At 42.2% G+C, this 27,045-nt stretch overlaps 1 protein-coding gene across 1 annotated transcript in view; it reads left to right on the forward strand.

The window, feature by feature from the left end:
- LOC141144247 (macrophage mannose receptor 1-like) overlaps positions 1–27,045 on the forward strand; it is a 180,252-nt gene that overhangs the window by 86,507 nt on the left and 66,700 nt on the right. Inside the window, exons 10-15 of the mRNA XM_073629730.1 lie at positions 946–1,061; positions 7,045–7,193; positions 9,009–9,208; positions 16,057–16,187; positions 17,340–17,427; positions 21,095–21,239. Of these exons, the coding sequence (XP_073485831.1) occupies positions 946–1,061; positions 7,045–7,193; positions 9,009–9,208; positions 16,057–16,187; positions 17,340–17,427; positions 21,095–21,239 (829 nt within the window). The remainder of the gene's footprint in view (positions 1–945; positions 1,062–7,044; positions 7,194–9,008; positions 9,209–16,056; positions 16,188–17,339; positions 17,428–21,094; positions 21,240–27,045) is intronic.

Raw genomic sequence — 27,045 nt, forward strand, 5'->3', positions numbered from 1 at the left:
GATTATATATTTTCACATGGACTTTATTAGGGCTTAGTTTCGGGGTAGGGCTTATATTGCAGCCCTCCCCGAAAATCAGAGTAGGTCTTATTTTCGAGGTAGGGCTTATTTTTGGGGGAAACACGGTATGTAGTGAGGCTGGGATCAAGATAACAATTATGTAGCCTCTATCATTAAGACATTGCATTTCCTATACTTGGGTCTTCACAGGCTCGCTTCAAGATATTCTGAAGTGAAGTGTATGTTAGGGCAAAATTTAAAAAAGAACACATATTCAGTACGTGTCTGCAATACATGCACAATTTCTGCACAATTTCATGTTTTATTTTAAAATGCTGCAAAAATACCAGTTGATCTGTGTGAAATCCAATGTGCTCCCTATTTAAAAATGACAACAGGGTGCCTTTTCTGCTGTGAAGTCAACTCTTAAGCCACGTTATCATCCCTGCCTGCTTAACTAAAGAAACCTGACCTCCCCCATCCTTCTCCACATGCATGCTCTGCTTTATTTCTTTGCAAAACAATTTTGCTGCCTTGACTCCCAGAGCCTGTCTTCATTTTGTTTGTAGGGGAAGGGCTCTTGTGAGATGTAGTTCTGGGGGATCTGCCTACATCACTAGGAACTGAGCTCCTGAAAACTGCCCCTGCAAGACTTTTACAAGCTTGGTGATGTTTTCATAGGGCATAATAAAAGCTATATTGTGCTACAGGAACAAGATGACCCCTTAAGTCCAAGTCTTCTGTCTTTAATGTGTCCTGAATGAAAAGTAGAGAAGCCTTATTTAAAGATTCAACAGCTAAATTGTTCATTTTGCTGTAGTGGAATATTTTTAGCCCATTCTATTCTTCTCTAAACATATTGTACGAATATATAAATATCCTCTGCATAATTGTATGAGCAGATAAATACCGAATTGTTTAGTAATTGTATTCTCATGTTTGCAGGGATGGAAAAGACATGGCTATTACTGCTACTTCATAGGGGAAACAGCATCCACATTTACAGAAGCCAACTCCACTTGCAATACCAATGCAGCTTATTTGATGACTGTTGAAGACAGGTATTTAAGACGCAAAAGTGCATATAGCACTTAATCCTGTTCTGATTGGTGGCCTCATTGCTGAATAAAAGCACCTATTTTGCCTAATAAAGCTCCACCCCATTCTAAAGCCCAATTAATGGGTGTTCCTATGGGGGGGAAGATACAGCCAACACTGAGCTCCCCTCCTGCTCTTTTTGTAAGCTGATTGTTGTTTTACTCCTTTGAATGAACAATCAGTCCTACTTGTTCATTCATATTAGTAAAAGTTAATTCAACACTGCAGGGCTGTGTAATCTATCTGCTGGAGCTGTGCATGTTTACAAACAGCTGTGCTGTTTGACCTTTTCCTATTGTAAATGAAAAGCCAGCGCTGATTGCTCATTTATAATAGAAAATAATCACTGAGATATCTGCAGATGCTTGTTAACCTACACAGCCCCGGCAGATGGCTCACACAGTGCCACAGTGCTAAGTGATCTTTTTATCAGTGATGTAGGGCCAGTGCCATGCATGACACAACCCTGCAGAGCTGCTTGTTCATTCATAATAGTGACAGATCACTTAGTGCTATGGTTCTGTGTGATCCATCTGTGGTACTGTGTATTTTTTTACAAGCAGCCATAAATAGATCACACAGAGCCGCAGGCTGTGCAATCTTTTGTAAATGGCAGCGCTGGTCTCCAGAGCGCCCCTGCTGCCAGAGATCAGTACTGTCAATCACAAATCTGTCTCCTTTCTAGCAGCGTGGTCACGTAGCTGGGGGGGGGGACTCTCCAACCATGCTGCTTTGTAATGGCATGCACTTGGCTCGCTAAGGGATTAAACAAACATTTAAAACATATTGAGACTTTTTCTGTAAAATGGAACATTCTGGGTATATAACTGTCACATTGCTTGTGCTCTCAACCAAACTCTCAAATCATCAAATGGTTGGTGTCATAACTGATGACATGTGCAGCATCATGGCAGCTGAAGATCAAACAGAGGCCAAGATGGCAGCTTCCTTGGCTGAAAACGATAGGAGGGTTTAGTTCATTTTAACCACTTCAGCCCGGAAGATTTACCCCCTTAATGACCAGGCCATTTCTTGCGATACAGCACTGCATCGCTTTAACTGACAATTGCATGGTCGTGCGACGTTGTATCCAAACAAAATTTACATCCTTTTTTTTCACACAAATAGAGCTTTCTTTTGGTGGTATTTGATAACCTCTGCGGTTTTTATTTTTTCACTATAAACAAAAAAAGACCGACAATTTTGAAAAAAAACAATATTTTTAACTTTTTGCTATAATAAATATCCCCAAATTTAAAAAAAACAAACAAAAACACATTTCTTCATAAGTTTAGGCCAATATGTATTCTTCTACATATTTTTGGTAAAAAAAATCGCAATAAGTGTATATTGATTGATTTGCGCAAATATCGTCTAAAAAATAGGGGATATATTTATGGCATTTTTATTATACATTTTTTTTTTTTACTAGTAATGGCCGTGATCAGCGATTTTTAGCGAGACTGCGATATTGCGGCGAACAAATCGGATACTTTTGACACTTTTTTGGGACCAGTGACACTTATACAGCGATCAGCGAGATGTGTTCCCTGGGAGGTGTTTCTAACTGTGGAGGGAGTGGACTGAATGGGAGTACAGAGAGATCCCTGTTCCTGATCACTAGGAACAGACGATTTCTCTGTACTCCCCTGACAGAACGGGAATCTGTTTGTTTATATTGACAGATCCCCATTCTGGCTCTCTGTGGAGCGATCACGGATGGCCGGCGGACATCGCGGCTGCCGGCCATGCGCATCAGCTCCCCCGCCATGCAGCAGGAGCGCCTGCTATAGCTGTTGAAGGGACCAACGTACAGCTACGGCGATTTGCGGGATCGAGCCGACCTGCCGCTGTATAATGATGGTGGCTGGTCTGCAAGCGGTTAAAGTGATACTAAAGCCTCGTTTTTTTCTTTATCACTAACAAACATTTTATAATTATGCTCTGTGCAGTGGTTTTGCACAGAGCAGCCTGGATCTTCCTCTTCTCAGGTCCCTATTCGGTGTCCTGGCCCCTTCCTCCTGTCGAGTGCCCCTACAGCAAGCAGCTTTCTATGGGGGCACCTGAGCCGAGTTGCAGCTCTGTGTATCCATTCAGACACAGAGCTGTGGTTTGGCCCTGCCTCCTTTCCCTCCTGATTGGCTAACTGACTTTGATTGATAGCAGCGGGATCCAATGGCACTGCTGCTGTGTCTCAGCCAATCTGGATGGCTGAGGCACTCGTGTATATCGCTGGATAGAGATGGACTCAGGTAAGTATTAGGGGGGCTGCTGCACACAGGTTTTTTTTATCTTAATGCATAGAAGAGTGTAAATACTTACATCTCCTGCTGCCCATGCCACCCGAACAACCTCCAACCTCTACATCACTTCTGTGCCCTGTAGTGATGTGGAGGTCTACAGAATAAACCTAAGAGCACCGTGGGGAACCCAGGAGATTGACACTTGGGGGGGGGGGCAAATCCTCTACAATGGAGAGGTGTGAAGCAGCGTGAGCAGGTGGAGGGGTATTTACTTTCCTTTTTTGCAGGCAATTCTTTTTGAGCAGTTTAGACTTTGTGAAAGGATCACTATAAAGAAACTATTGTAGGCTATAAGCAAGCTTCAGTGCTATATTTCTTAGATGAAAGCCATTATCTTCTGTATTATGACACATCTCACATGTGGATATGGTAGTGGAGATCTGCAGTTGAACAGATGTCTTCCAGTAGACACTCTTTAAACCTGACTTTATGTTTGGGAAGCATGTCCTGCTACAGGTCATACATTTCCGAATGCCATAAGATGAACCATTTTCCAGGACGTGTTCAAATTCTTGACCTTAGAGCCTCTGTTACATTCTGCAAACCTCAGCTAGTACAGATTTACAACAAAGTCTTATCAGTTATGTCAGAACTGCTGAATTGCATCTGCCTTGTCTAAGCTTCCTGGAGACAACTACCCTACCGAAAGACAAGCCGATAAGAAGAAAAACAGGTTATCAGGAAATTTCAGGGAAACCTTGGAGTCATTGACTCAATAGGAAATAGATAGCAAGGAAGCATGAAGATAATAGAAATCTGTAAGGCTTCAGCCTTCAGTTTCATACAGCGTAGATATAAAATTTTAGTAGAAATCACTTAGGGCCATATCACACTTTTTCTTTGGGGTAGGTTGAGGTAATTTGAATGGTGCCCCAATGCACAAGGCAACTCATCTCCAAAATACATGTGTTGCAGCTAGAGATGTAAAATTTCTGGAAATTTTGAAGCCATGGGAAAAAAAAAATTTTCCCAGAAAAAAAACTGAGATTTTGGAAAAATTTTTAAAAATTTGGCGTGGAATAGTTTTACAAATTGAAAGTCATTTTGTTACACTGGGAAAGTGAAATGTAGTGTAAATAAAAGTATTATGCTTGAAATAAAAGTATAGCTTAATCAGTAAATAAACTAACCTTGCTTTTTAAAGATCATTTTAAGTACACCTGAGAACAGGTGACCAACGTTCCCTCATAATAATGTAAAATCGTCCTGCCAATATGCATTTTCAGTTATGCTGATCCAGAAGCATATATTGTTCTATGAAGAACTTGATGAATGTTCTCCTAATTTTTAGGCGTCATTTCTCTATAAATTAACGTATTGTGTATTTTTGGGAGGCCATGGTTTGTAACATTTCCTTTGCTTGAAGATGCTGCTGGTGAAGAAACACTTTGTGATGATCCAAAAGCAGCAGAAAAAGTGTTTTCTGGAATGAGAACTCCGGAGGAAGAAGTTACTTTCACTTTCATTCTGGTCCTCAACATTTCATTCCATAAAGTATTTTTTAAGGATATGTTTTGTCATCCTTGTAGCATTTGGAAAATAATATTTCTTCTCATAATATTTGCAAATGACAGCTTTGCTCTCAGCAGAAATTGCACCGTGGAAATGTTTCCAAACTCTAGATGTTGGTCTCATCATTTTACTGAGAGGTGGAAAAGAAAAAAGAATTTACTGACCAGACTGTATGGAAACATTATGCTGTGACGGTGGAGCACAATAATAGGAATCATTTAAGGTTATAAAGATGTGTCAAATTTACCCACTTACCTGTCAATTAAGGCCAGAGAGGACAAAACTATCATCTACTGTATCCCAATAATCACCCAACTATAGAAGATACAAGATGGAGCCCACAAGCAAACTAAACTGGAGCCTGTCCCCTGCAGTGCCCCCTAGTGGAAGATATGCATATTTCCCTTTTATGGGAACTGCATTGAGAAGTACAGTTTACTTGTCTTCAGCTGATTAAGTTCTTTATGTTATATAGTTCGAATACCATGTCATAGATACACTATTTTGTCAAAACTATTAGGATGCCTGCCTTTACACGCACATGAACTTTAATGGCATCCCAGTCTTAGTCCATAGGGTTAAATATTGAGTTGGCCCACCCTTTGCAACTATAACAGCTTCAGCTCTTCTGGGAAGGCTGTCCACAAGGTTTGGGAGTGTGTCTATGGGAATGTTTGACCATTCTTCCAGAAGCGCATTTGTGAGGTCAGGTACTGGTGTTGGATGAGAAGGCCTGGCTCGCAGTCTTCGCTCTAATTCATCCCAAAGGTGTTCTATCGGGTTGAGGTCAGGTTGAGGTGCAGGTCAGTCAAGTTCCTCCATCCCAAACTCGCTCATCCATGTCTTTCTAGTCCTTGCATTGTGCACTGGTGCTCAGTCATGTTGGAACAGGAAGGGGCCATCCCCAAACTGTTCCCACAAAGTTGGGAGCATGAAATTGTCCAAAATGTCTTGGTATGCTGACGCCTTAAGAGTTTCCTTCACTGGAACTAAGGGGCCAAGCCCAATCCCTGAAAAACAACCAGTGCACAAAGCAAGGTCCATAAAGACATGGATGAGCAGGTTTGGGGTAGAGGAACTTCACTGGCCTGCACCCCCATAGAACATCTTTGGGATGAATTAGAGTGGAGACTGTGAGCCAGGCCTTTGTCCAACATCAGTGCCTAACCTCACAAATGCACTTCTGGAAGAATGGTCAAACATTCCCAAAGACAAACTCCTAAACCTTGTGGACAGCCTTCTTTAGAAGAGTTGAAGTTGTTATAGCTGCAAAGGGTGGGCCTACTCAGTATAGAACTCTTCAGACTAAGACCGGGATGCCATTAAAGTTCATGTGTGTGTAAGACCCCTTTCACACTGGAGGCGTTTTTCAGGCGCCTAAAAAAAGCCTCAGCTGCAAACCCAGTGTGAAAGCCAGAGTGCTTTCACACTGGGGCGCTGCGCTGGCAGGGCGTCAAAAAAAGTCCTGCCAGCAGCTTCTTTGCAGCAGTGTAGGAGCAGTGAATACACCGCTCCTCCACCGCTCCTCCAGCGCTTCTGCCCATTGAAAGTCTTAAGGTGTAACGTACACTATACTTTTGACAATATAGTGTATATTCGTTATCATTGTTAAAGAACATATTCCTTCTTTTTTTTTTTTTTTTTTTTTTAATTTCAAAACAAAAGACGGCTTTGAAAAAAATTTCAGGCCTTTCCATCTCTAGTTGCAGCGCACCACATGTACAGTAATGCACTAGCGTGCCCTGTGTAACATTAATATTGTATGTAAAGTTTGGCTTTAATTTGTTGGCCAGGTTCATCTAAATCTACTAGTACATCTAACACTACCCTCTCCCCAGATTGACAATGATGTTGGCCAAAAGTGGCTCCATTTCTCTTCCATGCAGAGTGGAGGTACCCTAAAATAGAAAGTGTGGTACTGGCTGAATCACCAGATGAAAATAAAGGAAAACAATTCTAAAAAAAAAATAAAAAAAATAATGCAGCCACCACATTTTTGTTTTTGGGTATGCTTAAATTTTTAGGCAGCCTGACTGCATCCCACTAATAAAGCTTTAAAGTTCAATTGGGCTTTTTAGGAAAGGAATGTTGACAATCATCTAACATGATTTTGTCTTTTTGGCATTTGCAGATTTGAACAGGCTTATCTAACAAGTCTGATTGGGCTTAGACCAGAGAAATATTTCTGGACAGGACTCACCGACTTGGAAGAAAGAGGGACTTTTAAATGGACCAACAATGAGAGGGTTTTGTACACTCACTGGAATGCAGACATGCCTGGTAAGTCACTCAGTTCTGCTGTTATCTGGGTCAATAGTAATTTTATAACATGGATGATCAACATGAGGGTGGAGCCCATATGAACTGCATCGGGGGCTGTCAAAGTAGAACAAATAAATAAATATTTTTTAATATTTAACATATTAATATAATTTCAAAAATAATTTTAAATTTTTTTTTATCTGCTTTCATTAACCCCTTGATGCCTAAGCCTTTCCTTTTTTTTTTTTACATTTGTTGCTTTGTTAAAAATCAGTATCTTTTGCTAGAAAATTACTTAGAACCTCCAAACATTATATATATTTTCTTAGCAGAAGCCCTAGAGAATAAAATGGTGGTCGTTGCAATATTTTACGTCACACTTTGAAATGCAATTTGTTTGGAAAAAATAAACTTTCATGAATTTAATAAAAAAAAAAATAAAAAAATCTCTCCTTTGCACTTAAAAGCATTCAAAACATCAAGTTTGGTTGTTTTGATTACTGAAATTTTTTAAAAAGTCTGGCGCCTTTAAGGCTCCAGTTAAAGAGGTTGTAAACCCCCCCCCCAAAAAAAAACCAAAAAAAAAAAAAAACCTGTAAGGCAAAGGCATAATGAGCTGGTCTGCATTGCATACTTGCTCATTATAAAATACTTACCTTAGAACTAAGCTCTCCAGCGGCACCTGCCCACCGCTGACACAGCTGACAACTTGCTTGAAAAACTCCCTAGCAACAGGTGCAAAAAAAATAAAAAATCCTAAAAGAGGAAAAACACAATGTATGTTTATGATACAAAGTTCTTAAGAAAACGAAATAGCTCCCAGTTAGGGAAGAGGTTTGGGTTAGCTGCCACCATGAGTTTGAGGCAAAGCCTGCAGCTTCAAGATTTGCAGGGATTTGGTTTTTAAACCACCAAATTTTGGCCAGCAAGCGTAGGCTGGCCATAAATGATTCATAACTCTATTCCCTCATCCACACACTCAATGTGAATGGGGGAATCCTCCCCACTAAGCTATTGTATTCTGATCCCCCTGGCGCCACAGTATATTGATCAGCGCCGCCAGCTACAGCAGGCAGCACTGATCAAGAAGGGAAAGTCTGACAGGATGGTTGTACAGAAGTTGATCGGTAGATCAACTTTTGTGCAACTTCCCTGCTCATACATGGATCGAAATTCAGCCCGTCCCTGCTGATCCATGTATGGCCGGCTTTAGAGAGGGCTTTTAGATAAAACAGCCCCCTCAAAATAAACAGGGAATACATGGCAGCCATACTTTCAGTGTACTTTTTTTGTTCTTGTAGTAAAGCTTCATCCTGTGTAGTTTATCCCTAGTGAATTTGGGCCTAGCCTAGCTGAGTCATAGACCTAAAGAAATTATATAGAATAGGAATTCTGACCTCACTTGCAATGTGGAGTTGCACAAGCCCACCTACTGTATCACTTAAAAAAATAAAAATAAAGTTGAGCTAAAGTTCCCCAAGAGCACATACTCATTTTCCTTCCACTCCCATACTGCTTTGCTCAGCCGCTAGGAGCAAGAAAAGGAAGTATGTAGTCTTGATGTGGTCAGAGCCTACACAGGGCTGAGGACTGCTAAGGCCAATCGCCAAGCACTTGCAATGCATCGAAGAGAAATGAGTCATATGCTTGCAATTCCCTGAAATACCGGGTACTTACCCGTCAGTTGGACGGATTGTGTGAGATCAAAGCAGAGGTGAGCATAAGAAAACATTTCACTTTGTACTACATGGACAAAGCACATGATTGCTTTAAGGTGCATTAATGTTCCAAAATAAAATTGTATTGACATTAATTTTTAATAAAACTTTGAAGGAAGAAAACAAGGTTGTGTAGTGATGAGAACTGGAAACAGAGGTGGATTATGGGATGTCATCAAATGTGACGAGAAGGCTAAGTTTGTCTGTAAGAAATGGGCAGAAGGAGTGACACCACCGCCAATCCCAACAACAACACCAGAGCCAAAGTGCCCAGCTGAATGGAAGACAAGCTCCACTTTAAGCTCTTGTTACAAAGTGAGTAGAGCGATTACTATCAATTTTACATTAGTTGGATGCATATTTTTGGCGAATGCTAGAAGCCAATCAGATGGTAAATTTCATTCTCCAACCTGCGTTACCTCCAACCTGAGGCTTTTAGGAACTATAGGTTGAGTGTGTGTTACAGTTGTGCTCAAAAATTTGCATACCCTTGGAGAATTGGTAATATACAGGATCTATCATTTTTAACCACTTGCCGACCACCAAAAGTACATTTACTGCAGGTAGGCGGCATGTACAAGCAAACCGCAACACTGCCGGACACAGCGGAATGCATATACCGATGCTCGGGATCGGTAATCATGTGACCGCTATGCGATCATATGATCACAATGTCAGCAAAGATGTTATGAATCAATATGATTCATAACAGCCTTGCTTCCTTTACTAGTGAGCTATGATTGGCCCACAGCTAACGCATGGTACCTGGGCCAATCACAGCACCCTGTACCATATGACAGAGTAGTACAATGTCACTATGTTACAGTATCTCACAAAAGTGAGTACACCCCTCACATTTTTGTAAATATGTTATTATATCTTTTCATGTGACAACACTGAAGAAATGACATTTTGCTACAATGTAAAGTAGTGATCCTACAGCTTGTATAACAGTGTAAATTTGCTGGCCCCTCAAAATAACTCAACACACATCCATTAATGTCTAAACCGCTGGCAACAAAAGTGAGTACACCCCTAAAAGAAAATGTCCAAATTGGGCCCAATTAGCCATTTTCCCTCCCCGGTGTCATGTGACTCATTAGTGTTACAAGGTCTCAGGTGTAAATGGGGAGCAGGTGTGTTAAATTTGGTATTATCGTTCTCACTCTCTCATACTGGTCACTGGAAGTTCAACATGGCACCTCATGGCAAAGAACTCTCTGAGGATCTGAAAAAAGAATTGTTGCTTTACATAAAGATGGCCTAGGCTATAAGAAGATTGCCAAGACCCTGAAACTGAGCTGCAGCATAGTGGCCAAGACCATACAGCAGTTTAAGGACAGATTCCACTCAGAACAGGTTTTGCCATGGTCGACCGAAGAAGTTGAGTGCACATGCTCAGCGTCATATCCAGAGGTTGTCTTTGGGAAATAGACATATGAGTGCTGCCAGCATTGCTGCAGAGGTTGAAGGGGTGGGGGGTCAGCCTGTCAGTGCTCAGATCATACGTCACACACTAAATCAAATTGGTCTGCATGGCTGTTGTCCCAGAAGGAAGCCTCTTCTAAAGATGATGCACAAGAAAGTCCGCAAACATGTTGCTGAAGACAAGCAGACTAAGGACATGGATAACTGGAACCATGTCCTGTGGTCTAATGAGACCAAGATAAACTTATTTGGTTCAGATGGTGTCAAGCGTGTGTGGCGGCAACCAGGTGAGGAGTACAAAGACAAGTGTGTCTTGCCTACAGTCAAACATGGCAGTGGGAGGGTCATGGTCTGGGGCTGCATGATTGCAGCACTGGGGAGCTACAGTTCATTGAGGGAACCATGAATGCCGACATGTACTGTGACATACTGAAGCAGAGCATGATCCCCTCCCTTCGGAGACTGGGCCGCAGGGCAGTATTCCAACATGATAATGACCACAAACACACCTCCAAGACGACCACTGCCTTGCTAAAGAAGCTGAGAGTAAAGGTGATGGACTGGCCAAGCATGTCTCCAGACCTAAACCCTATTGAGCATCTGTGGGACATCCTCAAATGGAAGGTGGAGGAGCGCAAGGTCTCTAACATCCACCAGCTCTGTGATGTCATCATGGAGGAGGGGAAGAGGACTCCAGTGGCAACCTGTGAAGCTCTGGTGAACCCAAGCCCAAGAGGGTTATGGCAATGCTGGAAAATAATGGTGGCCACACATAATATTGAACCTTTGGGCCCAATTTGGACATTTTCACTTAGGGGTGTACTCACTTTTGTTGCCAGCGATTTAGACATTGATGGCTGTGTATTGAGTTATTTTGAGGGGACAGCAAATTTACACTGTTATACAAGCTGTACACTCACTACTTTACATTGTAACAAAGTGTCATTTCTTTGGTGTTGTCATATGAAAAGTTATAATAAAATATTTACAAAAATGTTAGGGGTGTACTCAGTTTTGTGAGATACTGTAACATTGAACTACTCTGATGAAAGTATTTAAAAAATACATGCTGTCACCAGTCATTGTCCCTGATCACCGCCACAACTTCAAATTCCAATAACTTGTCATGCCTCTTACTAAATACCTCAGACTGTCTGCTTTACAAAAAGGAGTAATTGGGGGATATTTGTAATGTCCTGACATTTTAAGGGCTTTAAGAAATTAGATTGGCCGTTGGTACATTAGGACTGATCAATTTTCAGATATACTGTATATACCATAGTTTGTAGACACTATAACTTTCTTACAGACTAAATAATATACACTTTTTGGAATTTTTTTTACCAAAGACATTTAGCAGAATACATTTTAGCCCAAATGTATGAAGATTTTTTTTTGTTTTTTTTTTATTGGATATGTTTTATAACAGAAAATAGCATTTTCTTTTTCAAAAGAAGGATGTATTTGTGTGAAAAAAAATATGTCAATTTCATTTGTATACAGCGGTGCATGACTGCGCAATTGCCAGTTAAAGTAGCTCAGTGCTGAATAGCAAAAGATGGCCTGGTCATGAAGGGGGTAAAATCTTCTGGAGCTTAAGTGGTTAAAGAAAACATGACTGAACAGGCAAAACACATTTCTTTCATTCCTTATGGGATTCATGTCGTAGGTGATAACAGAATGGCACAATCATAGAACAAAACATGGCAATGAGTAAACAAATGAAATGACCCTGGTTCAAAAGTCTGCATACCCTTAATTCCTAACAATATGTATTGTCTTTAGCATCAATGACAGTGTGCAATCTTTTGTAATAGTGGTCTATGAGGCCCTCAAATTCTTGCAGGTGGTATAGCTGCCCATTCGTCTTGGCAAAATGCTTCCAGGTCATGCAAAGTCCTTGGTTGTCTTGCATGAACTACACGTTTGAGTTCTCCTCAGAATTGCTCGATGATATTTAGATCAGGAGACTGTAATGACACTCCAGAAACTTCACCTTTTTCTGCCGTAACCACTGGAGGGTCAACTTGGCCTTGAGCTTAGGGTCATTGTCGTGCTGGAAAGTCTAAAGCCGCTTACACACGGTCGGATTTTCCGCCAACAAATGTTGGATGTGAGCTTGTTGGTGGAAAGTCCGACAGTGTGTATGCTCCATCGAACATTTGTTGGCGGACTTTCCGCCAACAAATTTTGGCTAGCAGGTTCTCAAATTTTCCGCCAACAAATGTTTGTTGTCGGACTTTACGATCGTGTGTACACAAGTCCATCGGACAAAAGTCCACGCAAGCTCGGAATCAAGTATGAGCCGGAAGTGCTCAGACTTGTAAAACTAGCGTTCGTAATGGAGATATCACGTACGTCTAGTACGTCACTACGTTCATAATTGTTGGCCAACATTTGTGTGACCGTGTGTATGCAAGACAAGTTGGAGCCAACATCCTTCGAACAAAAATCCACGTTTTTTGTTGGAAAGTCCGATCGTGTGTACGGGGCATAAGAGTGTCCCATGCGCAGTTTTCGTGCAGAAGAATGCAAATTTTCTGCCAGTATTTTCACATAACATGCTGCATTCATCTTACCATCAATTTTCACAAGATTCCCCATGTCTTTAGAGCTCACACACCACCAAACCATCAGTGAGTTGCCATCATGCTTCACAGTGGGGATGGTATTCTTTCTCTCCAAACACAGTGCTTATGATTGTGAATATAAGGCTCTATTTGGTCTTGTCACTCCAGATTACAGTGTGCCAGAAGCTGTGAAGCATGTCAGGTTGTTGTTGGGCATATTGTAACTGGGCTTTTTTGTGGTATTGGCGTAGTAACGGCTTCTTTCTGGCAACTCGACCATGCAGCTAATTTTTGTTCAAGTATCGTCATACTGGGGTTGATTTACTAAAGGCCAATCCACTCTGCACTAAAAGTGCACTAGGAAGTGAAGTTGCTGTAAATCTGAGGGGAAGATCTGAAATCAGGGGAAGCTCTGCTGATTTTATCATCCAATCAAGTACAAGCAAAAATGCTGTTTTTTATTTTCCTTGCATGTCCCCCTCGGATCTACAGCGACTGCACTTCCAAGTACACTTCCAAGTGCACTTGCAGTGCACTTGTAGTGCAAAGTGGATTTGCTTTTAGTAAATAAATCCCATTGTGTTTCTTGAAACAACCACACTGTTTTTTCCAGAGCAGCCTGTATTTCTCCTGAGATTAGGTGTGGATTTTTCTTTGCATCCCAAATAATTCTTCTGGCAGTTGTGTCTGAGATCTTTTCTAGTGTCCCTGACCTTGGCTTGGTATCAAGAGTTCCCCTAATTTTCCACTTCCTAAAGTGGGAGTAAACTCACATGAATGACTTAATTAGCCTATAATGAGGCTCACCTATAGGTATAGTAAATATATTCTGAACATGCGCCATTTAGGAGATATATACTTTACATGCTGCCGGTGATGTCATCGGCGCATGCGCTTCAGAAGGAAGGGCATACCGTGTCGTTCCTCCAGAGTCCTGTGCCGTAAATGGTGATGTCATCGCAGCTCGGGGCACTCACACCTTTTCCATCTTTATACAGTTCCTTTACCTTGTTACGCAGGTCTTTTTCTGCTCCCCATGGCCCAGTATTTAGCCTGCTCAGTGCATCCATGTGAGAGCTAACAAACTCATTGGCTATTTATACACAGACACTAATTGCAGTTTAAAAAGCAATAGATGTGGAAAATTAATATGTAACTGTCATTTTAATCCGTGTGTGCCACCTTCTGTGTCTGTATCAAGGCCAAACATTCCAGGGGATGCAAACCTTTGATCATGGCAATTTGGGTGATTTCTGTTATCATTATGATCTGAAAATAAGCCAAACAAATATGTGATATTAAATGGCTTCATATGATCACTATCCTTAAATAAAAGACAGTTTTTTGGCATGATCAATCATATTTTCAATATCAGTGCCCAAATGTTATCATTTCTGCCAGGGGGAGCAAGCTTTTGAACATGACTGTATATACTACATCCCGTCTATCTGTCTGTACTTGTGAGCTCCCATGCTAAATAACTTTAGCGTGTGGAAATAGCCATCATGCATGGTGAGTGTGTTGTTTGTGTGCAGCCTGAGCCTGGAGAAGGTTCACACAGTAACACATTGAGGCTGGGTTCACACTATTGTGAATTGGTTGCGGCTTTCACACATCCAATTCGCAAGAGCAGGAGATTTTGACCGACTCTCTATGGAGCCGATTCACATATTTCCGCAGTGGCTCAGGTGCGAATTTGCACAGGAGCCCTGTTTGTCTTTTGGTCCATTTCAAGTCCGAATTCAGCCAAAAATTTGGGCTGAAATCTGACCTGAGATGGTGAACGGGGACGCACCGAACCCCTGCTGTGAGCTGCATGTGAAGATAGTGTGAACCCAGCCTTAAAGTTTCAATGAAACTCAGTTGACATTTTAGTAAGGCAAGCAGAAAGGCACAGACATTGTCTAGTGTTACGAAAGACAACATGAAATAAATAAATGTGGCTGCTAACGAGTGCATGTGCAATTAAGATCTGTGAAAAAAAGATACTTTTTTAAAGTGAATCTGTAGTTACAGACAGTGTGGTGCATTTCATCCATAAAGTTCACAGTAGAAGCAGTAATAATGTTCCCTGCAGCTCAGCTCCCCTCTCTTAGCAGTGACCCAGCACTAAGGTTTTCCTGCTTCCTTCCCAATAATCCCTTCTCAGTCTAGTCCCACCTTCCAATAGTCATTCAGCATCTCTACTTATCCTTCTCCCTCCTCCCAGCTGTGTGATACACCAGCTTAGGTCTCCCTGCTTCTCCTCCCAGCAGTGATTCAACAGCTTAGATCACCTTGCTTCTCCTCCTTTCAGTGATTCACCAGCTTAGATCACCCTGCTTCTCTTCCCAGCTGTGATTCAACAGCTTGGGTCACCCTGCTTCTCCTCTCGGCAGTGATTCACCAGCTTAGGTCACCTTTCTTCTCCTCCTTTCAGTGATTCACCAGCTTAGATCACCCTGCTTCTCTTCCCAGCTGTGATTCAACAGCTTGGGTCACCTTGCTTCTCCTCCTGGCAGTGGTTCACAAGCTCGGATCACCTTGCTTCTCCTCCTGGCAGTGGTTCACAAGCTCAGATCACCCTGCTTCTCCTCCCGCAGTGGTTCACAAGCTCAGATCACCCTGCTTCTCCTCCCGCAGTGGTTCACAAGCTCAGATCACCCTGCTTCTCCTCCCGCAGTGGTTCACAAGCCCAGATCACCCTGCTTCTCCTCCCGCAGTGGTTCACAAGCTCAGATCACCCTGCTTCTCCTCCCGCAGTGATTCACAAGCTCAGATCATCCTGCTTTTCCTCCCGCAGTGATTTACCAGCTAAGGTCTCCCTGCTTCTCCTCCCAGCAGTGGTTCACAAGCTCAGATCACCCTGCTTCTCCTCCCGGCAGTGGTTGACAAGATCATATCACCCTGCTTCTCCTCCCGCAGTGGTTCACAAGCTCAGATCACCCTGCTTCTTCTGCCGGCAGTGATTTACCAGCTAAGGTCTCCCTGCTTCTATTCCCGGCAGTAATTCACAAACTCAGATCACCATGCCCCTTCTCTCAGCAGTGACTAAGAAGCTCAGCCCACCCTGTGCCCCTTCCAACAGTGACTTCTCAGCTCACTTTGCTACACCTTTCAGTTAGCTGCTGTCACTGTAAACCATTTTTTAATATATACAGTATTTATCTGTTTTTCTCATTGTAGTATTATAAAAGCAGAACGGACGATGAGAAGAAGACATGGATGGAATCCCGGGACTTTTGTCGAGCAATAGGAGGAGATTTACTCAGCCTGAACAGTAAAGATGAAGAACTGGTGGTGTCCTCAATGTTGTCGTAAGTAGTAATATGTTTTGTGTAGTAATTTTTTGTATGATTTTAGTTACAGCAAATATTCTCAATTTTGATCGTTATTTTATCACATGGAAAACTTTTGTGTGATCTGCATTCTGCATTCGGATCATTCTTCAAAGAGCATTTGACAGGCAGTAAGGAGGCATTGTATCACTTCCTTACTGCCTACTTTCACCCCTTGGACCCGGCTCTACATGCATTGTTTGTAGTTGCAGGGCGCTTGCAAAGCCGCCCCATTCATTTGAATTGGTTGTGATCAGCGGGCTTTATTGCCATAGACGGGGGATGTGGTTCAAAGTAGCCCCATCTTTCATTTCTGCAAATGTATTCTAGGCACTGTAGTAAAGAAAGTGCAATATTGCTTTTTTCATTTATTTATTTATTTTTAATTTTATTAGTAAGTAAATAAAGAAAAAAGACAAGGTTTAACCGCTTGCTGACTGCCCCATATATATGTTGTGGGGTGGCGGCGGCTCCTACAGGCGAAATCATGTGCCTGTATGTGATCGCCTCTTCTGGGTTTGCAGCACTTGTTCTGCCGGTGACCAGCTCCCGCTATGATTGGACACAGTGGGAGCCAATCAGCAGGTCACTGGGACCCGCCTGATGCCCCTGATGTTAAACCCAGTATCATTAGTACAGTGACAGTTCATATTTTTTAGCACTGATCCCTGTATTGGTATCACTGGTCCCCAAAAAGTATCCGATTTGTCCGCCGCAATGTCGCAGTCCCGCTATAAGTCGCTGATTGCAGCCAATACTAGTAAGAAAAAAAAAATGACATAAAAATATAAGTTTTATAGACGCTATAACGTATGCGCAAACCAATTATAATACGCTTATTTGGAATTTTTTTTACCAAAAAAATGTAGCAGAATACATATTGGCCTAAATTTATGAAGAAATTCGATTTTTTTACTTTTTTTTTTTTTTTATTCGATTTGTTTTATAGCAGAAAGTAAAAAATATATATATTTTTTTAAAGTCGGGTACAAAGTTGCATGACCGCGCAATTGTCAGTTAAAGTAACGCAATGCCGCATCGCAAAAAATGGCCTGGTTATGTTGAGGGGGTAAATCTCCTGGAGATGAAGTGGCTAAATAGACCAATAACTTCTGTAATGGATTCTTTCAGGAGTGCCAATATCTACCGCAACATCTTCTGGATGGGTCTAATGAGCAGCGATCCCATTGAAGGCTTTCAGTGGTCGGACGGTTCAGCTGTAAGTAATGCTGTGTATGTTTCTTAGATCTCATTTTTGACTTTATCATTTCACACATATGGAGAAAGCTAATTATTGAAAGAAAATAAAAATGATAGTTTAAAAAAGCAATTCAAAGACTATGATCTGTCATCCACGGCAAAGTGACAGTGTCTTTTTTAATAGACATAACCCTTTATATATTTATTTATTTATTGCAGGTTCTATTATAGCGCTGTCAATGTACACAGTGCCTAAAGTATTGGGACGCATGCCTTTACACGCACATGAACTTTAATGGCATCCCAGTCTTATACCCCGTACACACGGTCGGATTTTCCGATGGAAAATGTCCGATCGGAGCGTGTTGTCGGAAATTCCGACCGTGTGTGGGCTCCATCGGACATTTTCCCTCGGATTTTCCGACACACAAAGTTGGAGAGCAGGAGATAAAATTTTCCGACAACAAAATCTGTTCGTGTGTACACAAATTTGATGGACAAAGTGCCACGCATGCTCAGAATAAATAAAGAGATGAAAGCTATTGGCCACTGCCCCGTTTATAGTCCCGATGTACGTGTTTTACGTCACCGCGTTTAGAACGATCGGATTTTCCGACAACTTTGTGTGACCGTGTGTATGCAAGACAAGTTTGAGCCAACATCCGTCGGAAAAAATCCTAGGATTTTGTTGTCTCAATGTCCGAACAAAGTCCGACCGCGTGTACGCCCTATTAGACTCTATTTACACCAATGCGTTTTTTTCCTGCTTTTTGCAGAAACGCAGGACATTATTTTTAACATGGGTTCCTATGAAACACATTCACATCAATGCATTTTTGTGCCTCTGCGTTTATGGAAAGGTTCAGGGACTTTTTTAAATATAAACCGCTGCTTTTATTTTTGCTTGAGGCCTGGTTCACACCTATGCATTTTTAGTGCTTTTTGCATTTTGCAACATGAGTGCCATAGACTGCAATGTTAAAATCACAAAAGTCGCAAGCAAGTCGTTTGTTTGTTTTATCTTTGGGACTTTGGCTGCGACTTCAGAGGGTTTTGCAAGTTCAATAATATGTGTCACTCTGGGGTTGATTTACTAAAACCGGAGAGTGCAAAATCAGCTTCTAAAGCCTCGTACACACAATCAGATTTTCCATAGCTCCCAACTGTCCCTGATTTGGAGAAATGTCCCTCTTTCCTCCTCATTTGTCCCTCATTTTGGTCTGATCTATATAGTTGTATATAAAATGCACTTTTTATCTATCAAAAAGTGTTTTCCAGAGCTAAACCTTTTATCTGATTTCTAAATTGCTGCATTTGTAAATTCCAAAAGCCAATATAAAGGAACAGTAGTGGTAAAAAAAAGCATTTGTGGGTTTAACAATACTTGTTTTTTTGTACAATTATCCTTTAAGGGGGCGTGGCAAGGGGTGTGTCCTATGCCTGCCAACTTTTGCTGATAGGTGTCCCTCATTCCCATCTCAAAATGTTGGGAGGTATGGATTTTCGGACAACCATTCGTCCGTTTTTTGTTGCATGCTAGTCTCATGTCAAAAATGAAGAGGTTACTCACCATATGAAAATTTTCATACGACAGAATACAACTTCAGAAGTGATGTAATGTGTTGAATAGTTTTGTATGTATTCTTTCGTTTCTGAGCATGCGTAGTCTTGCTCTTACGATTTTTTCCGTCCGAAAACCGTACTAATTAAACGAAAATCGGACGCTGAGTTCACGTACGACAAAAATGTTATAGTCTGCACATCCAGCTTTTGTCTACCGAAAAGCCGGAATCGGCTGTCGAAAGCACTGTACTAACGATCCGAAAATCGTCAGGTTGTTCGTCAGACTAAATTTTACTTCCAATTTTCGTATCGTGTGTACGGGCCTTAAGGCTTGCCATACATTATACAATTGTCTTGTTCAATTTCCTTTGGATTTACCATCAACTATGTAGTGCAAGGGCCTGCTTGATTGAATACAAATTGAATGTGTTTAGGTGTGACCTCATATTATATGGTTTTGGTAAATCTATAGGAAAATGGTACAAGAAAATTGTATAATGTATGACCAGTCTAAAGCCTCATACACACGGTACGATTGTTGGCCAACCGAATGTCAGATTTTTGTCAAAAGGGTGTGTGCCAGGATCTTGCCTTGCATACACAATGGTTACACAATTGTCGTGCCACAATCACGAATGTAGTGACGTACTACGAGGAATTTCAGCTCTTGAGCGCCACCCTTTGAGCCCCTTCTGCTAATTTTGTGTTTGGTGAGCATTGATTCCGAGGATGCGTGTTTGTACTTTCGACTTTTGTGTGACGGATTTGTGTACTGACCATACGAAAATCTGACGTCAAGCTGTTGTCCGCCGAAAATTTACTAGCCTGTCATCCAACAGTTGTTGGCCAAAAGTTGAACAACAATTGTCAAAAGGAGAGTACTAATGGTAAGATTTTAGGACAACAGTCTTGTCAAAAGACAATCCCCTTCCAACAATCGTACCGTGTGTACGAGGCTTTACTTCAGTTTCTTCAATTAAGCTTTGACAATAAAACCTGGAAGCTGATTTGTTTCTCTGCAGAGCTACACCAGATTTTGCACTCTCCAGTTTTACTAAAACAACTTCACTCTGTATTGTTATGATTGGCCAAAGTTGCAAAACATCAAGATCGCATGCAAGTCACGTTAAAGTGGTAAGTAAGTCGCAATGCAAAGTCACAGAACTTAGGGGTCGCAGCAGTGGGAACCAAGTCTTATGCCCTGTACACACGGTCGGATTTTCTGACGGAAAATGTGTGATAGGACCTTGTTGTCGGAAATTCTGACCGTGTGTGGGTTCCATCACACATTTTCCATCTGAATTTCCGACAAACAAAGTTTGAGAGCAGGCTATAAAATTTTCCGACAACAAAATCCGTTGTCGGAAATTCCGATCGTGTGTACACAAATCCATTGCACAAAGTGCCACGCATGCTCAGAATAAATTAAGAGACCAAAGCTATTGGCTACTGCCCCGTTTATAGTCCCGACGTACGTGTTTTACCTCACCGCGTTCAGAACGGTCGGATTTTCCGACAACTTTGTGTGACTGTGTGTATGCAATACAAGTTTGAGCCAACATCCGTTGGAAAAAATCCATGGATTTTGTTGTCGGAATGTCCGATCAATGTCCGACCGTGTGTACAGGGCATTACAGTAGCTGTAAAGCCTGAAGGTTATTTTACCTTCATGTATTCTATGCAAGGTAAAAATTATTTAGTATGCAGATCCCACTGCAGCCCCCCCCCCCCCAAATACTTACTTGAGCCTGATCCAACGATGTGCACAAGAGCGGCTGCTGTCTTGGCTCTCTGCCTCCTCATTGGCTCAGAGACAGCAGTGGAATCCATTGGCTCCTGCTGCTGTCACTCACAGGAGGAGGGAACAGGGGTGGGGCCGACTCAAGTTCTGTGTGTCTTATGGCCACACACAGTGGGAGGAGCCCAGAGCATCCCAAGGAGAGGGGGATCAGGGGTGCTCTTTGCAAAACCATTACACAGAGCAGGTAAGTATAGCATGTTTGTTATTTAAAAAAAAAAAAGCCTTTAGAATCACTTGAGCAAACAAAAACCTGTCAACACTGGCCAAATATTAGCCAGATCATTATTAGAATCTCTGCCTAATGTTTTTTTGTTCCTTTTAGGTAATTTATGAAAACTGGGGTTATGGAGAACCCAACAACCACCAGGGCGTGGAATTGTGCGGAGAGTTAAGCTCTGATTACAGGCTGTCCTGGAATGACAGGCACTGTGAACACCCAGCAGATTGGATCTGTGAGCTGAGAAAAGGTAATTACTATTCTTTTTTTAATTGTCGAATGGCAATTTTACTTTGCGGGACCACACCAGAAATGCCAGCTAAGTATTCGACTTGCAGTTGTGGTGCGGCCCAATCAGTGAGTTTCACAGGTGCTTGCAAAGCATGTGTCAGGCTGTAATGTTAGAATTCCGGTGGGTGGCTGGGGGTGCTAAAACCATGTGTGAGAGAGCCGTTAGTCAAGTTCTAAAGGCCCTTACACACGATCAGATTTTCCGACGGGAAATGTGTGATGACAGGCTATTGGCAGAAAATCCGACCGCATGTCTCCTCCATCAGACAATTGTTGTCGGACTTTCCGCCAACAAATGTTGGCTAGCATGTCTTCAAATTTTCCGCCAACAAATAAGACAGCTTCCCTGAAGAAGCACGTTCTATGGGCGAAACATGTCGGGATTTTCTATCATGCTGTCCTGTTTAACATCGTAATATCAGTACTGTACATGCCTGTGTCATTTGTTTTTATATATATATATTTTTTTGCTCCTCAAAATAAGAAATACATCTCTTTTTACTGAATATATTTGACGATATTTTTTGCACCACCTAAAATCCCCACTCCACCTTCCTATCGTTTCTATGTCAATTTGGGGATTTGTGCTATTATCTAGCTGTACTCTCCACGACCAATTACCTGTTCCTCCAACAAATGTGTGTTGTCAGATTTTCCAAGCGTGTTTACACAAGTCCGTCGAACAAAAGTCCAAAGTACAAACACGCATGCTCGGAAGCAAGGAGAAGCCAGAAGCGGTCTTGTAAACTAGCATTCGTAATGGAGAATTAACATTTGTGATGCGGCAAATTATGAAATCTCCAAATGCAGCGCACAATTCTCTTCTTCTTTAATGGGATAATAATGAAGCTGCTTTGCTGGTGATACCGATAGAGTTATTGCAAACAAATTTTCAAAGGCTTTTTTTTTTTAGTGATATCAAGAATAATATTATTATGCTTTTTTTGGGGGGCAAGTTACCACAACACCATTAGTAGTTTTTAAGATCAAAGATACAACTATGTTGGTGTCCCTTGTCAATTTTACATTGTATTTTTTAAAATGTAACTGCCTACTCCCAAACTGTCATTTGAAGTAAAACGCATAGCCAAGTATTATTCTACACAATTTTTTTATTGTGCATTAAAAAAATAAAACAAATAAAATTAGACATGCCATCTGCCAATAGAACTTAACCAAAAAGTGCATTCTATGCATCCAAAAATATAGAAAATATACCAAATAAAATTATTATTCAACCAAAAAATAATGTCAAAGCAATAACTCCAAGGCCAATAATAAATAACACGTTATCTCCTCCGATTCCGCAACATGTCTGGTTGACGAACGGTCGTTCAGAAACTAACTGAAAAGCACAAAATGAAAAACGCAAACTGTAAAGCGCTAAATGAAAAGCGCAAAAAGGAAAGCATGAATCAACACTCACCAAACTTCTACTAACATGAAATTAGCAGAAGGAGCCCAAAGGGTGGCGCTAAAGAGTTGAAAAACCACGTAGTACGTCACTACGTTCGTAATTGTTGGCCAAAAATTGTGTGACCGTCTGTATGAAAGACAATTTTGAGACAACACCCTTCAGACAAAATTCCACAGTTTTGTTGTCAGAAAGTCCGATCGTGTGTACGAGGCATAATACTCTTTTTATTTTTTCTTCAAAATCAAGACAAGTGCATATGGACATTAATGATCTGCCCACTGGATTGTGCATGCTCCAGTGGTTGGATTGTTAAGGTGTTCGTAAAATGGAGAATTCAATATCAAATACTGCGATTTTCCTTTCCTAACGAGCTCCATGTCAGCCTACCACTGGGTATGTCCCGCCCATACCCACACCTGCAGGACCTAACTCATAAATTTGACTCCCTTCCCCAGGCTGGCGTTACAGCTAGATTTCAGCATCCGGGTGGGAGTCTGTGCTGACATGGAGCACGCCAGGAAGGGAAAATTGTAGTAAGTGTTTGATATTCAATTCTTCATTTTCCTGACAACTCCATGTCAGCCTGACACTAGAAATTAACTAGATAACCAGGGTAGGATGATGCAGAAACAAAATAAGGTTAATCATGGCCTCTGGCTGAAGGGATAACCATTTTGCCAAAATTAGTTGTCAACAATGCGATAATGAAATAAAGGTGTGTAGATGTAAATAAAGGCGTGTGTATGGATGACCAAGTTGCCGCCTTGCAAATTGACTGCAGTGGGACTCTACAGGCGACTGCCCAGGAGATTGAAATACTTCTTGTGGAGTGCACTGTTATTCCTTTGAGAAGGGCCAACTCCCTATCCTTATATGCCATGGAGATCACTTTCACAAGCCAAGAAGCAACCACTCTACTCAAAGCTCTGCCCCTTGCGTGAACCTCTGGAAACCGCAAACAGGCAATCCGATGAACTGAAGCTCGGGGTAGCATTGATCTAAGTCTTGAGCATCTTCCCAACATCCAAAGGACTAACTGCTTGTCCATCTTCCAGACAAAAAGGCAACATGATTTCTTGAGGCCACTCAAGATACATATCCAATCCTCTGACTAAAAAGAATAAGGGGTGTTGAGTAAGACCTACAGTTCCATGAACGTTTCTGGATCTGACCATGATTCTGATTTTCAGCTATCTATGGGGGAAAAAAATACAGGTGGTGGAGGAGCGAGAATTATAAAGTCTGGTAAATAGGTGTCACAGAGAACAGCCAATGGTGTGTGAAGAGCAGAGCCGTAAGCTCTCTACTACTCCAAATGCCCTGAGACTGCTGCTGGACACTGCCATCCTGGATGGGATGTCAGAAGACTCAGACCTCAAGTCATATTCAAGTGCAACTCTATAGCAGGGGTGCTCAACCTTTTGAAGATCGAGGGCCACTTAAGTGATTTGGTAACCAATCACAGGCCACAATGAACTATGGGGTTTTACTGCTCCCCAAACCACAAATGTAAGCAAGCCTTTACTGTCCTGAGCTCCCTATAAGGCTGCTTTCTTACTGATGTGATATGGTTTACCTGCACCTGTGCACCTGCAGCTTTCCTGCGAGTTAGCTGCGCTTTGCAATAAACTTGCCATGACTATGACTTATGCCTTAAGACTAATATATCTTTCAGGTGTGGTACACTTTCAGAAAGCGCACCAATAATAGAAGTCTATGGCTCAGTCCAGCTAACGCGCAGGAAAGCTGCCGTTGCACCGCGCTGCAGATCACTGTAAAAGCTGCCTAATAACACTGGTCTTTTCCTTCTCCAGCTTCTTTTGGCATCGCCCTCCAGGCTGCTAGAAAGGTATCAGGTGAAGTGCACTTGGTATCACTCTGCCTGGGACAAGAGCTGGCGCTACTGAGAAAGCTTCGGCTTATGGATCTCCTGTTCCCTCCGAGGCCGTCTGTAGTTTTATCAGTTGGTGACAGGGTCTCTTTAGCCGGCCGACAAACTTACTAAAACGTCCTGTTGGCAAATAGTTAAACCAGGATCATGGCTGCAGCTGCAGCCGGCAACCAATTTTGTTGCAAAGGCGCTCCAAAGTACCATCCTCTTGTGATAGCAATAAAGTTAAATGAAAAAGAAAATTAAACAAAAAAATTGTAAACAAAAATGTAATTAAAATAAATAAATCATTTAAAAAACTAAAACCAACCATTGTCCTCCTGTGCATACACGCAAATGCAAATGCGCACATAGTTCCGGTACACATAAGTGAACAATGATTGCACCACACATGTGAGGTATTGCCACAAATGTCAGAGTGAGAGTAATAATGTTAGGTCCATAATACGTAGTCAACTCTGAACTGATAACCTCTAAAGCGTCGCCTTAGACAATATTGCCATTTCACAGGTAAGAACAATTTTAAATCTTGACATATTTGGTATCTATTTACTTGACGCAACATTACATAATGTAGCAACCTCTACCAATAGGTAGGTGCTAATATAGGATTTTTACTAGAGAGACTCTCAGCACAGGTAAATTTAGGCAGGCCTATGCTTTAAGCTAGGCCTGTCTGTTTTGCTCTGGGGGCTGGGAGTGGTTAGTGTAGCAGTGGGTGTGACCACCTGTGCTCTAGTTCTGGGGCGCCTCCCCTGCTTCCAGAGAGAATGTTCTGGAAGAGGGTCAGGGCCTGGAACTGGAGTGGCAGGCAGCTCATGTGGGAGCCCTGACCAATCCCCAACTGGTATTGGCAAGGGGAGGGCCTCCTATATAAGCTGAGGTAACAGGCCACTGGGGGGAGTTGTCGGTCAGGAGAAGTGGAGAATGGATTACTAGACAGCAGCAGGAGGGCACCCCCATCTGGGGCGGGGGTGCGCCGATCGCAGGAGGAGGCCCGGGGAGAACTGTGAGGGAACTTCGCCTTTACACGGTCATTGGCGATGTCCTCATTATTACACGGTTATTGATGAGGAACTCCTGGAGCAGAGGGGCAGGTGAAGCTGTCGGAACATATGGTCCGGTTAAGTTCTCCATCAAGGATTCGGGGCAGAGAAAGGTCGGTGAGTGCACCACAGTGGAGGGCTGGATGTGCCAGGAAGTCTGTGAGGGAACTTCACTTTTACATGGTCATTAGTGAAGTCCTCATCATTACACGGTCATTGATGAGGAGTCCTGGATCAGAGGAGAGACTGTGGGGAGTAGTGTCAAATCGATGTGGCCTGAGGGCACAGGATTTGCAAGCTGGGCTGGCTGGGAACAGTAGTCCACCGTTCAGAACATACTTTTAAACCACTAGGCCTCCAGGGAGAGGCACTGCAGACCTCTGGCCTAGTAGCAGCGAGCAACCAGAGCCAGCAAGAGAAACTATTCAGAGTGAGTTCTTTTGCTTACAGAAGAGGATGTGACAGGAAATTAATGAGCTACAGCATATGTTTGTGCAGGAGGAGAGGATTTTCTTGGAACTTCACCCTTACACGGTCTTGGGTGAAGTCCTTATTCTTTACACGGTAATTAATAAGGAATTCCTGGGAGCAATAGTGTGCAGGTGTAACGCAGAGGAGGAGCAATAGTCTGCATGGTAATGCAGGAAGAGGACTGTAACTGCTAAGCATGCACATCATTCCTTCAGGCTCAAACTATGTGCTAATCTATACAATCTCTAAATATGATGGCAAAGTGATGGCATCCCATATACCCCTTTCCCCAACCAAGTTGAAATAAACAAAAAAACAAAACAAAGCAAATGACTGATCATTGTCTTTGAAGTGATATATGGGAGTCTGGCAGCGGGGTGATATGGTGGATGTTTGTTACTAGTGACAACTACACTGCTACAATGATATTTTAGCAAAAAATTGGGTATTCTCCACTTGCGGACCACCTGTCCGCAATGATGGGCAGCCCAAACAGGCAAAGCGACGCACTGGTACGTCACTGCCTGTTTTCGGGTTTGTGATTGCACACAGCGGGAGTCTGTCAGCAGGTCCCAGCCAATGGTTCATGGCTGGAACCTGCTGATCGGCTGCGTCCAGCTGTTGACAATCAACACAGATCTCTGTACAGAGGGAAGGGAATAAGAAACAGAGATGTTTAGGAAAAATCAGCACACAATACACACATTACACATTGTTGAGCACACATTTAACCCCTTGATTACCCTAGATGCTAACCCCACTGATCACTGTAATAATGTCACTGGTGATGTCTGTGGCAGTTAGTCAGTTTCCCAAAGCATCAGTAGTGTCAGATTGCCCTCCAAAATAGTGTCAAAAGTGTCCGATGTGTCCGCCATAATGTCGCAGTCCCGATAAAAATCGCAGATCGCCACCATTACTAATAAAAAAAAAATTAAAA

The sequence above is a fragment of the Aquarana catesbeiana genome, linkage group LG05, assembly GCF_042186555.1.
Source record: "Aquarana catesbeiana isolate 2022-GZ linkage group LG05, ASM4218655v1, whole genome shotgun sequence".
Classification (NCBI taxonomy): Eukaryota; Metazoa; Chordata; class Amphibia; order Anura; family Ranidae; genus Aquarana; species Aquarana catesbeiana.